The sequence below is a fragment of the Geotrypetes seraphini genome, chromosome 6 (assembly GCF_902459505.1).
Source record: "Geotrypetes seraphini chromosome 6, aGeoSer1.1, whole genome shotgun sequence".
NCBI classification, from domain to species: domain Eukaryota; kingdom Metazoa; phylum Chordata; class Amphibia; order Gymnophiona; family Dermophiidae; genus Geotrypetes; species Geotrypetes seraphini.
In genome coordinates this window covers 128,399,011-128,412,760 of record NC_047089.1, presented here as the reverse complement: position 1 = coordinate 128,412,760, position 13,750 = coordinate 128,399,011, and the positions used below count along the sequence as shown (strand labels likewise).

The 13,750-nt window shown below is 44.0% G+C and overlaps 1 protein-coding gene across 1 annotated transcript in view; it reads left to right on the top strand.

Annotated features, from left to right (window-relative positions):
* Window positions 1–860: 860 nt before the first annotated feature.
* The window catches only part of TM9SF2 (transmembrane 9 superfamily member 2), a 496,116-nt gene continuing 483,226 nt past the window's right edge, over window positions 861–13,750 (top strand). The window contains exon 1 of the mRNA XM_033948899.1: window positions 861–1,297. Coding sequence (XP_033804790.1) covers window positions 1,151–1,297 — 147 coding nt within the window. The 5' untranslated portion in view covers window positions 861–1,150. The remainder of the gene's footprint in view (window positions 1,298–13,750) is intronic.

Here is a 13,750-nt window from a genome sequence, read left to right as displayed (position 1 = left end):
AAATATAAACTAATCAAATATACTGATAGGTCATCTATGGGAAGGAGGCAGGGCCTCAGACCATATCGATGTATCTCATATTGGCCAATGGCCGTTTGACCAACTGAAAATTGTGGTTTTGATCACTGGACCGCCTCCGTCTCTTCCAATATATGTGGAACATTTGATAATCACGAAAAAATATTTTTTTGTGCAAAAACAGTAGATTTTGTAATTTGCAAAAGCAGCAAGTTTGGATAAAAATTAAATTAATAGTTGATAAATTCATAAATAGGGAAATATATAAAAGGACCACTTATCTTAGTGGTTGTGGAGACTGACTGACTGACTGACAAGTGTGCTTGTGACAGATACTGAAAGTAAATGCTCCTCTCCCATACATAGAAACCAACTTTTCAAAATGATTAGAGATGCTAAACCGAACAGAAACTACCCTTCTTTGGACATGGTAAAGGAGTTTGCTCAATATTGGGGGTGCTCAAGCATGCAAAGAGCTGGTTCTAGTACTTTCATAGAAAATACATATGATGCCTGTCTAGTAATGGTGAAGAGAAGGGGAAAATTAATAATTGTGAATAAAGGCGCATGGTGCCTAATGTTCAGTAGGAACGAGCTACAACTAAATTGGACGAGGAAAATTAGAAAAAAAAGCATCCAAACCGTGGTCTAAGGTAGGTTAGGGAAAATAAGCGCAAGTAGCAAAATTTATATGACCACCCAACACACTTTCTAACTGCTGCTTTTCAGGGTGCAGGGCACGCAGTTTGTTTAAGAGCCGCAATCTCACTTTTTAATAAAGACATTTTATTCCTCCCTCCTAACACCACCCATCGCTAACCCGGAAGTGAAACAACCTAAGGCTTCTAGGCGAAGACTTCACGTCAGAAGTAGTTGACGTGTCTTGATCCGGCGAAGCAGGAAGTTAGAGTAGCTGGCTTTGCTAATAGTAAGACCGGCTCCAGCTCCGTCTTTTCAGTGGGACGCTAGCACTGCTAGCATCACGTTAGGCTTTAGAAGCCCACTGACGCGTTGTCGAATATAATCTAGTCGTTGAGTTTATTTCAGTTGGAGACTTTCATTCTGTCTTCGTTGCGCATTCTTTGTGGTTACCGGTATTTTTCACCGTTTTAGTTTTTTCTTGTCCCAGAGCATGGGCCCGAGTGTACAACCTGTGCCTTTTGATAGGCCTCGACTGCTCGTCCTCTTGGTGATTCTTCAGCTCAGCAATGCCTTTTACTTGCCCGGTCTGGCGCCTGTCAACTTCTGCGAGAAGAGTAAAGAAAGGGATGACTGTAAGGTACGATAACACTACAAGGATGTTCGTGGTTGTGATTTCTTGCAGTTCGGGGTGGGAGTCAGTAGTTCCCTTTCAGCTGTTAGCCCAGTTCGACCAGCTGGAAATGGGAAAAAAAACCTGCTTGGGGTCCTGTTGTGGAAGTTATTGACACACCCTTCTTTATCCTTCAACGCTAATGCTACCATGTAACTTTTGGGATTAGATCCAAGTACTTTTTTGATTGGAAAGATATTGGTGAGATATTCAGAACTCCAGCCCTAAAGGGAACCAACGCCAGAAAATACCATGGGAACTGTGCAGGAAAATAAAATACCACTGGTCAACATTAATAGCATGCAAATTATATGTACACTGAGCATGGGAAAGTTGAGAGGGAGGAATATACCTTGTGCATACATAGGAGTTTTGTGGTATGCAAAGTAATTATGTGCAAGCCCAGGCACACAAGAGGTCAGTGGTGTAGTAAGGGGTGGTCTGCCCTGGTGCCATCTTGATCAGTGCGCAGACACCTGTCCTCCTCTCTGCCTCCCCTTCCTGTTGTGCATGTGTGTTGCTTCCCTTCCCCGTATCTCTGTAACATTCCTGGCATGAACAGCAACTCCCAACTTGCTGTTGCGCCAGCTCTTCCTCTGATATAACTTCCTAGACCTGCACCTAGGAAGTGACATCACAGGAAGAGCTGAAGTTGGTGCAGCAGCAGCTTGGGGGTTGCTTTTCGTGTCAGGAACATTACAGAGGACTTCAAAACTTCAAAGACCTCAGCGGATCCAAAACACTGCGGCTAGGTTGATCTTTGCAAAAAGCAAATTTGACCATGTTTCCCCGCTTCTGTTAAAACTTCACTGGCTTCCAGTGATTTCTAGGATTCACTTTATGGTGAAATCATTTTTATTAATAGTTTACCAGAAACATGATACAAACATGAAGTACAACAAAGGAACAACAATAATCCACACACGGAGAGTCATAGCCAACCCCAATCCCTTCCCCACCCCTCTCCCTCCCCCTCCCACCCACCCTGGGAGCAGCAGCAAAACTAAACATAGTAAAGCAGTGGGGAGTAAAGAAGATCAAGTTTGTGTATAGTCAACATTAATGGTTCCAAAGTTGGTGCTGAACATATGGCGTGAGCGTAGTGCTAAAGGGCATCCAGCATTGCTGGAACAACTGTCCTGCACGAGAATTTAAATCAGCGATGTCACACCTCTCCAACAACACTTGATGTAGCATCAATGATCTCCACTGAGAAATGGTAGGAGGCTGCGCCGAAAGCCATTGCAGCAAGATACACTTCCGTCCCAACAGCACAGTTTTCTGAAGGAATGCAGAACAGCCTGGTCAAATAGAATGGAATCGTACTTGTAGCGTGAAGAGAAAACTTGGATGAAGTCGCCAGGAGCAGCCCCAAAGATGCGCTACGGAGGCCATAAGCTGTGTCCAAAAATGAGCTATAAGTGGACATTTCCAAAACATATGGCCGAGATTGGCCTGCAGGTGGGTACATTTGGCACAACAATGTTCCGCACTTATTCTCATTTTATGAGTTCTATTAGGTGTGTAAAAGGCTCGCAGTAGAAATTTATAGTTCCTCTCTTTCTCAGCGGCTGACAAAATGTATTTGTTGCCCAAACACCTTTCTTGACCATATCAGCAGTTATAATAACATTTAAATCTGTAGTCCATTTCCGGGCCAGGTCTGCATAGTCCAGGTCACCCAAAAGCTCCTGTAAGAACTTATGGTGGAATTTGAGTGGTATTGGGTCCTGTGCCGTGAGACAAACCGCCTCTTGCAACTTTTCCTGGATGTCCTTCTGTAGCACTGCTGGGGTCAATGCAGTCAAATAATGATGTAACTGTCGGTAGGCTAACCAGTTCGTAACTGGCAGGTGATATGCCACTCGAAGTTCTGCAAATGAGAGAGGCAATCCATCCAAGGTCACTGCTTGAGACACATATCGAAGTCCACACTGTGACCAACGCTGAAAAGAAGAGGAAGCCATGCTAGGTTGGAAGTCCCCATTACCCACTATGGGAAGGCAAGGGGTACGCTGTGATGAGATTTTTAGAAGTCTACATACCATCTTCCAAGCCCTACGCATAGCAGGCAAGAAGGGATCTGTCTGCAGCTGAGGTAAACTAAACTAAACCTTAGGTTTGTATACCGCGCCATCTCCATAAGCGTAGAGCTCGGCACGGTTTACAGAGTTAGGAGGAAAGGAATTACAATGAAGGGTTATAGGAGAGGAACTAAGGGTACTAGAGAGCGGGAGGAGATTAGATTTTTGAAAAGAGCCAAGTTTTCAAATGTTTGCGGAAGGATTATAGGGAGCTTGAATTTCTGAGCGGGGATGAGAGGTTGTTCCAGAGTTCTGTGGTTCTAAAGGGGAGGGATGTTCCAAGTTTTCCTGCGCGGGATATACCTTTTATAGAGGGGAATGATAATTTCAGTTTTTGGGAGGATCTGGTGGAGTGGGGGTTTGAGGAATTCCAAAAGAGTGGGATAAGCAGGTAACTTGTTAACATGAAGTAGATAACTAAAATGATAGGGACCTTGAAGGGAACACTATCTCAGGCAAAGAAAAATGGGTAGAGTTACAGAACCAGTCATGGATATGTCACATTTGACTAGCGAGGTTAAACCTAGAAATACTCAACAGTCCAAACCCTCCCTGATCTTTAGGTAGCATCAATTTAGATAACGGAATCCTAGCCCTTTTACTCTGCCACAAAAAGACTGATAGTTGAGTCAAGTGCTGTGCAATATGGTGATGAGTTATCATTAAAGGGAGTGTTTGTAATAAGTAAAGCCATTGCGGTACCACCATCATGTTGTATAGAGCGATGCGGCCGGAGAGGGAAAGTGAGAAGGCTCGCCAGTTACGTAAATTGGCTTCTGTACAACGGTAGGATTCACTTTAAATGTACCTGCCTAATACTCAAGATCCTACATGGCGTTCTTCCTCCCCTAATTCCACTATCCTGGAATTCTTCGATACCTGACACTACCATATCCGCCCACAAACTCAAACTATCTTTCCCCTTGTTAAAAGGCGTCATGTATGCAGTTAAATTAGGGAAATCCCTTTTCTTCAAATTCACTGAGATTTGGAATAACCTCCCTGTCTCGCTGCTGAACCTAGGCTCATTCCAGTTATTCTGAAAGCATCTGAAAACCTGGCTTTTCTCCAAAATGTAAAGCTAGCTATCGTCTTCAAAACCTCTAATTTCTTATTATGTCCTTCCCTCATTTATTGAATTTACCTGTAAACTGTGCTGAGCTCTATCTTTATGGAGATGATGCGGTATACAAACTTAAGGTTTAGTTTAGTTTAGAGGTACGGAGGAAAGGAAGCAATGCAAGCGTGGCAGTAGGGGCGGGGAAGGAGTGTATGGGGGAGGGATGTCACTGCTCTGGGCGCCTCTCGCCCTCAATACACCACTGCAAGAGGTGAAGCACACTTGGGCACCATTCTGTAAAGCTTTAAATTTTTTTTTTTCACTTGAAAGGCTTATATTTAAGTGCAGGAAACAGGCGCCAATGTTTTCTTTTACTTTTGAGTTTAACTGACCCATATCCTTCTCTTAATACCAGTGTTTAAGGACTTCCATAGGCTTCTGAGCTTCCAAATTAATGAAAACTTGCAGATTTTAAAGAATGAAGAGAGAATTTCCTCGATTCTAACACTTTAATGCATGCTATAAGCTGGTGTTATTTTTTCAGCGCTAAGGGTGGCCTTGTTGTGCATTGTTCTAGTAGTACTACTAGTGTTCTGAGCATTGGGAGGAAATAGGAAATAACCTCTTTAACATGTGTTTGACTACATTTGAATGTTATTTGTGCTAATCTTTGGTGTGCATGTTGTCTCTGCTAGAGCCCTCCGAGCATTCTGCGCTCACCTACATGGGTGTTTGTCGGGCATTAACTGCCTAGCAGCTCATGTTTGGTTTTTAGCCTTGGCTTTAGTTCAGGAAGCTAAATCTATATAATGTTTTGCTTTGACCTAAATGGTAATTTAATAATGCCCAGATTCTCTAAAGTCACCATGCATTTACCGATGGTTGTTATGCCCCATGTTATGTGGGCATTTGCTCAGTTAATGTTTGTTTAAATGTGTAGTAGTTCCTTGCGGCTTCTTGATGGGTGGAGAATGCTACGCTACTGTGCTATCTTCAGGTTGCTAATGACTTTCGTCATTCGGATCCCCTGGGTATGGTGATATCCCAGGCTGCGGTGGCCCGTGGGCTTACGGAGGTGCTTGCTTTTGCCTCTGGGCTTGCGGGGAAACTGTTGCTGGTATATTTTCCTTCTCGGTTGACAAGTGCAGAAGAGGCTTCCTGGGCTGAGTCCAGCGGGGGTTCTCCTGGGGAGGATTTGGTAGGGTGATGACCTAGTCATCCTTGTATATGTTCTCTGCGTAATACTGGCTAGATGGGGCGATGCGTGGTCGATTCCTTTGGGACTTCGGTGATTGCAGAGACGGCTTTTGTGTCCCACCCTGAATGAGGATTGCTTTACTATATCCCACTAGTCTCTGGATTCATCTGCTGCTGTTTCTAAGGAAGGAAAAATTATGTCCTACCTGTTAATTTTCTTTCTTTTAGATGCAGCAGATGGGTTATTTATGTCAAGTGATCAAGGGCTCCCTGCATGACCATCACGGATTTTGATAAAACTTTATGTACAAAGTCCCACATGTATCAAACGAACTTTGGTAAAGTTTTAGTTTCGCCTGTGGAATATTCGTGGAGATATAGCCATTTGTTTGACCCCATACCGCAATAACATACAGTACGACAGTGACATTCTGACAACTTTGAGACACAATATCTCACGAGCTATGTTTCCAAAAAAACTGAAACTTAGCTACCCTGCACAACTTTTGGAGCTCTATTCAGTGCTACCAATAATAATTTTTGTCGAGCACTGAGTGAATGGCTGAATTACAGTAAACTTGGCTGAAAAAATTAGTGCTCCAAAAACAGACATTACTTAGCTCCCACAATAATTGAGTAATAAATGCGAAATTTGGCGCATAATGTCTCAGTACAACGTTGTTTTCAAAAGTACAATTTCAACCTCCAAGCTCTTTCCATTAGTTTACAAATTAAGTGTAAAGTTGCTAATTTGTGTAAAAAGGCCAAAAATAGGGTAATTTCAGCCTGCTTTTACAGAAAAATACCTTTCAGAAACTCTTTCAAATCAGTCTCATTAGAAAGAGCATATTTCAAACCCCCTAGAAAAGTGGGCTTCATTTTTCAACGCAGGTTAACAATGCCCGAAAAAGGGGGACAAAGTTGGGAGATGTCACCATGGCAACGGCCTACGTTTCAACTTACAATTATGTCACTTTTCACACTGTTTTTCCCTGTTTATTTTTACTCAAGCTTTGGGTACAATTATGGTGTTCTTAATTAATGATTATTCCTAACTAGAAATTGAGGTGATAATTTTGTTGCATGCAGATCACAAATTACAACTTGTTTTCTTTTTCAGATCCACATTATTATTAATTCAGTTTAAAATGGATGCCAACGAATTGACTAATAATAATCTATTTCTGCCAGACTGTGCCCTTGGGCAAAAATTGTTGTCAAAGTGTCATGACGGCACATTTTATTCTAAAAAATGTGGGCTCATTTTTTTACATAATTTGTCAACCGATGAAAAATTGATTATCACTCGGCGCTCTGAAGTTGAACTGATGGATAAAGACCAAATCTGCCTCCACCACAAAGCAAAGTATCTCGACAAATACGAATTAAAGCAAACATCGTGTTGTAATCCATTTGAAAAGAAAAATCACATTGTTCAAAGTGGATTGTTAAAAGTCGATCTTGCCATGTCTAATGATTTTAGAAAAGTGGCAAAAATAAATATCAAGCCAGGTCAGAAACTTTGCAGTAGGTGCAAAGCCCAATACGTTTCAATGAGTGAAGCTACTGCAGCATCTTCAGCTTCAGATGATTTTGATATCAGCATCTCTGATGCAGTTGATCAAAGCTTGACTGCTTTAGGAACCTCTCCATTGAAAATTCGAAGGTTAACTAGTAGAGATAAAGCCGGCTATGTGATACGAAAAATTGAACGTGTGCAGAATGTGATAGCCAAGAAGATTACATCTGCTGCTGGAGTTTCAGCTGAAGAAGTTGGGCCATCTCGTCAGTCTGTAGAATGCAAGTTATGTGAAGATTACACTGACCTCATTGAAGAAATGAAAACGAAAATTGCAATATCCAACAGGTCAATGAAAGTTCAATTATTGACGATGGCCCCAAAAAGTTGGTCAATAAAGGAAACAGCAATGAAGTTTGGCGTTTCAGAGCGCTTGGTCAGAACAGCCCAAAAAGTAAAGAAAGAGAAAGGCATCTATACCTGATGCAAAAATTGGCAAGTCCCTTCCAAAAGAAATTGCAAATAGAGTTCAAGATTTTTACGAAGACGATGAATTCAGCAGAATATGTCCTGGCAAAAAAGATTGCATTTCAGTCCGCCTCAATGGTTTAAAAGTACAAAAGCAAAAGCGGCTGCTGTTGTGTAATTTAAAAGAGCTGTACATGGCGTACTGTAACAAATACGGAACTGAAATTGGTTTTTCCAAATTCTGTGAGCTCAGGCCAAAGTGGTGTGTAACCGTTGGTGCATCAGGTGCACACTCCGTGTGTGTCTGCACGATACATCAAAATGTAAAGCTCATGCTACAAGGCGCCAATGTCAAAGAGAACTACAAAGTTCTTATGGAAAAAACTGTGTGCGACCTAAATGTCAAGGACTGTATGCTACAACGATGTCAAAACTGCCCTGGTGAAGAAGCACTAACAGCATACCTGGAAGAAATATTCAAGGATTTAGATCCAGAAGAATCAATAGAATTTAAGCAATGGGTTCACGCTGACCGTGAAACATTAGAAACAAGCGCACTAACCATGGACAACTTTATTGAAAGACTTGCAAGCAAGATTTGGAAGTTGACAAGCCACCATTTCATTTCAAAACATCAAAGTGAATATTTGAAGATGTTGAAGATAGGCTTAAAAGAAACGGAAATGATCGTTTTGATGGATTTTGCTGAAAATTACTCATTTGTTGTACAGGATGCCGCCCAAGGCTTTCACTGGGAAAATTCACAAGCTACGGTACATCCTTTTGTTGCATATTACCTCAATGAAGTGGGCACATTGCAAGTTGTAAACTGTTGCATTATTTCTGATCATATGCAACATGATACGATATCTGTACACATGTTTATTCAAAAGTTGATCGAATTTTTGGTAACTCAAACAAACATTACCAAAATATACTACCGTATTTTCACACATATAACGCACGCGTTATACGTGTTTTTACAAACCGTGCATAACCTTGCGCGGTATACGCGTGAGCGCGGTATATAAAATTTTTTTTACATAGTTCCCACCCCGCCCGACGCCCGATTCATCATCCGGAAGGACCGCTTGCACCCCCACCGCTCGCACTCCCACCCCGATGGACCGCTCGCACTCCCACCCGAAGAACCGCTCGCACCCCCACAGTCTCCCCCCCTCCCCCATGGAGAAGCTGTCTACCTTGTTTCTGGATGCCAGTGAGCCCAGCTGTTTCCTCTGCCGGCGGTCCTGCCCCTTCTCTGAGCCCTGCTGCGCTGCTTCTTCTTCCGGCGGTCCCGCCCTTTCTCTGACATCAGAGAAAGGGCGGGACCGCCGGAAGAGGAAGCAGCGCAGCGCAGGGCTCAGATAAGAGGCAGGACCGCCGGCAGAGGAAACAGCTGGGCTCACTGGCATCCGGAAACAAGGTAGACAGCTTCTCCATGGGGGAGGGGGGAGGCTGTGGGGGTGCGAGCGGTCCATCGGGGTGGGAGTGCGAGCGGTCCTTCCGGATGATGAATCGGGTGTCAGGGGGGGGCATCAGGCTTTCAGGATGGGGACAGGACTTCAAGGGGGGATAGGCAGATCTTCAAGGGGGACAGGACTTCAAGGGGGGACAGGCAGACCTTCAAGGGGGGACAGGACTTCAAGGGGGGACAGGACATCAAGGGGGGACAGGCAGGACTTCAAGGGGGGACAGGACTTCAAGGGGGGACAGGCAGGACTTCAAGGGGGGACAGGACTTCAAGGGGGGACAGGACATCAAGGGGGGACAGGACTTCAAGGGGGGACGGGACAGGACTTCAAGGGGGAACAGGCAGGACTTCAAGGGGGGACAGGACTTCAAGGGTGGACAGGCAGACCTTCAAGGGGGGACAGGACTTCAAGGGGGGACAGGCAGGACTTCAAGGGGGGACAGGACTTCAAGGGGGGACAGGCAGACCGAAGGGAGTGAAAAAGCTATAAAATAAACCCACCAGCGTGTCAATGTGTTGAGAGGAAGAGATGTTCTGGGAAATTCTGCTGAGAAAACTCCGGGTCCATTTCCACCCCCCAGTTACCGTAGTCCACTCCACTGAACTGGTTCACACACTGAGTGGTGCTGTGCCTGCGTAGTTGTTTTGGGATCTCTTCTAGTGGTTTGTCAGTATCTCCTTGTGGTCCAAGGAAGGAAACTTTGTTAACCTTAGCATTGACCTTCAGAATATATTTGTGTGGCATTAGGCTATGTAGTGATCGAAAGAAAAAAACAGACCTTTGCACATTTTTGCACTATATGATGGGTGTATGAGGAGATTCACATTTCCTGCACAGCTAAGTCCTTGTGAAGTTACCTTGTTCTTTCTGTATTTGACATCTAGCAAGGTCTCTGTTTGGAAGGAAAGATTTAAGTTATGGTAAAAGCAGATAGCGTTGCTGGTTTTAAAAAGGTTTGGACAAATTCCTGGAGGAAAAGTCCATAGTCTGTTATTAAGACATGGGGGAAGCGTCTGCTTGCCCTGGATCCGTAGCATGGAATGTTTGCTATTCTTTGGGTTTTGACCAGGTATTAGTGACCTGGATTGGCTACCATGAGAATGGGCTACTGGGCATGATGGACCATTGGACTGACCCAGTTAGGCTATTCTTATGTTATGTTCTCATCTGTAGGGGCCTTTGTTTTCACTTCTTATTTTAATGTATTTTTTTCTGGAAACTTATCAGTGTTTTTTATAATGGGAACAAAAATGGAAGAGAATTACCGTAATGTGTGTGGAATGGGGGGGGGGGGGGTTAACTACCATAATTTCTTCAGCTAAATACCGGTAATTCAATCCACCTCAACCAGACATAGGAGAACTCACGCACCATTCACACACCCTCCAACCAAACACGTGAAAAGAAAAAAACTGTTCATTCTTATAAACAACCGTATAACTTTTAATCTAGAGTTAGTGAGTATGAATTCAGCAACAAGAACAGAAATTACATGTTCATTCTTATAAACTATAACATTAACCAGTAGATCAAACGAAGTATCGAGGACAAAATAATCTAAATACAGTTACCGTAATTACGGTAAAGTTGTAAATAAACAAAGTTTACAGGTTTATTCAGTCATCATCATCACAGTCATCTGAATCCTTGAATCCATCAAAATCCGAATTGTCATCATCGTCATTAAATAAAGTGAGCACGGCCTGCAGACGATCCTCGTTTATTTCCGAAGTAATATCGTCATCATCGTCATCATCATCGCTGATATCCATGTTGTTGCCTCCTTCCGCTGCACTGGTAGTACCCCTAGTGTCATTGGTTTCATAAACAATGCCCGCTTTTCTAAATCCGTTTCGAATGGTATCTGGTGTTATTTTGTCCCATGCTGAAGCCACCCACTTGCAGACTTCTGTGAAAGTTGCCTGCTTCAGCCGCCCCGCGGATGTGTACTCGTGCATGCCGCTCTGCATCCACTCCTCCCACTCTTTTCTAATAAAAGTCTTGAATGGATGATTCACTGCGATGTCAAGTGGTTGCAGCTTACACGTCAGGCCTCCAGGTATCACAGCGATGTGGGCACGAGTAGAATTAATGTAGGCCTGAACATTTTTTTCTTTGTGGGCAGCCATGGCATCAAAAATTAACAAGGATTTTTTTGCAAAGAATCCACCCTGTCTTGCCCTAAAGCATTTATCTACCCACAATCTCATTACGTCGCAGTCCATCCATCCCTTCTTGTTGCAGTGCACAACCACACTGGTGGGCAGCTTTTCACGGGGCATAGTGACCCTTTTGAAAATGAGCATGGGCTTTAACTTAACCCCGCTAGCTGAGCAACCAAGAACGACTGTAAAACACGTTCTTTCATGCCCAGTTGTGGTGATGGCAACAGATTTAGTACCTGTGGGGGCTATGGTTCTTGTCGCTGGAATGTCGAATGCCATTGGAATTTCATCCATGTTGATGACGTCCTTTGCAGTGATGCCAAGTTCAGATATTTCTTTGGCGACAAAGTCACGGAAATCAATCAATTTTTGCTGCCAGTCATCTGGAAGTCGCTGGCCAACAGTTGTTCTCATTCTAACTGATAGTCCGTTCCTTTTCATAAATTTTGAGATCCATGTGAAGCCAGCTTTGAAGTCGGGTATTCCTCTTCCATTGGCAAGTAGTTTTGCCTTCATCTGAATCGCAACAGTAGAGACTGATTGATTTTGCTCCCTTCTCGCCAGAATCCACTGCTTCAAGTCATCCTCCAGCTGAGGCCATTTTGGTTTGGCCCCACAATGTGCCCGTTTTCGCGGATTGCATTTCTCCAGTTCCTTCTTATCTTTTCTCCATTCACGCACCGATGTTTCTCCAACATCGAACTCTCTCGCTGCGGCCCGGTTGCCTATTTCCTCAGCTTTCGCAACGACTTGAAGCTTAAAGTCCGCTGTATATGACTTTCGTCTCATTCCTGCCATTATGGCGGTAAATTTAAATTTAATTGATAAACTCTACTACCGGGTAGATAAATGCAGAATACCAATCTGAAGAGATCAAATTAAAATGTGGACTCTACATGCAGCATTAATCTTTTATAGGCTTACCCAAAGGCTGAGATGCTGTTGTATAGTCAAAATAGTATTCACTGGGCAAATTACAAGGCCAGATAGAGGGGGGCCACAGCCACGTGGTGAAAAGCACACCGCCAGAAAAACCGCCTTGGTGACAGGTCAAAAGCGCGCCCCCACAACCCGGCGCAGAAAACTAAGCGGCAAGCATGCTCAGACCATTGCGCATGCTTACAGAGCTGGGAGCAGGGCAGGGCGGGCGAACGGAGAGTCGGGGCAGCGAACGGAGAGTCGGGGCAGCGAACGGAGAGTCGGGGCAGCGAACGGAGAGTCGGGGCATCCAGAGGAGAGTCGGGGCATCCAGAGGAGAGTCGGGGCGGGTGAACGGAAAGTCGGGGCGGGTGAACGGAGAGTCGGGGCGGGTGAACGGAGAGTCGGGGCAGCGAACGGAAAGTCGGGGCAGCCAGAGGAGAGTCGGGGCAGCCAGAGGAGAGTCGGGGCAGCGAACGGAGAGTCGGGGCAGCCAGAGGAGAGTTGGGGCGGCATGCGCGGTATACCCGTGAGCGCGGTATATAAAAATTTATTTACATAAATTTGTGTTTTCCACGCGCTATACCCGTGTGCGCGTTTTACACGGGTGCGCGTTATCTACGTGAAAATACGGTACTTCAGTGACGGCTCAGATGCACAATATAAAAACTACAAGAACTTTGTGAATTTGTGCAATCACAGAAATGATTTCAACATTGAGGCTGAATGGAATTTTTTTGGAACTAGCCACGGAAAATCACCCTGCGATGGAGTTGGTGGAACAACTAAACGACTGGCTGCCTGGGCTAGCCTCCAAAGACCATCAGTGGATCAAATATTGACGCCAAAGGATCTATTTAACTTTTGTGACCAAAATATACACGGAGTTAAATACATTTATGTTCCAAAAGAAGAAATTGAAGAAAGCAAAAAGTTTCAAGAAGAAAGATGGCATGAAAGCAGCACAGTAGCCGGTACCAGAGAGCACCACCAATTTGTACCAGTCGACTCAAACTCGGTTCGTGTCAGCAAAGTTTCAAATGACACAATAAATTTTGTTGCCAAAATTTCTGATAGTGCCATTCCAAATTTGAAAGTGTCCGAAATCTTTCCTGGTTGCTACGTTGCCTGTACTTACGATAATCAATGGTGGATAGGCAACGTTGTTGAAGTCTCAATTGAACAAAATGATGCATTGATAAAATTTATGCATCCTCACAGTCCAGCTCATTCGTTTTATTGGCCAGAAAGGCAAGACGTTTGGGTTCCAGAGCAGCACCTCATCTGCATGCTTTGTGCCCCTTCAGTTACATCATCCGGCTGCCAATATCAATTTCCAGAAACTGCATTGAAGAAAGTGGCTCAAAAATTTAACAGAATGTTATAAAGATTGCTGGCAGTTAAAATCAAAGTGGACTTCACTTCAGCTTGGGAACCATATAAGATACCCAATTTAGGCTTGGGAACCTAGGATAAGACACCCTAATCATTGGCTTTGGAACCAGAAAGATACCAACAAAAGGCTTTGGAACCT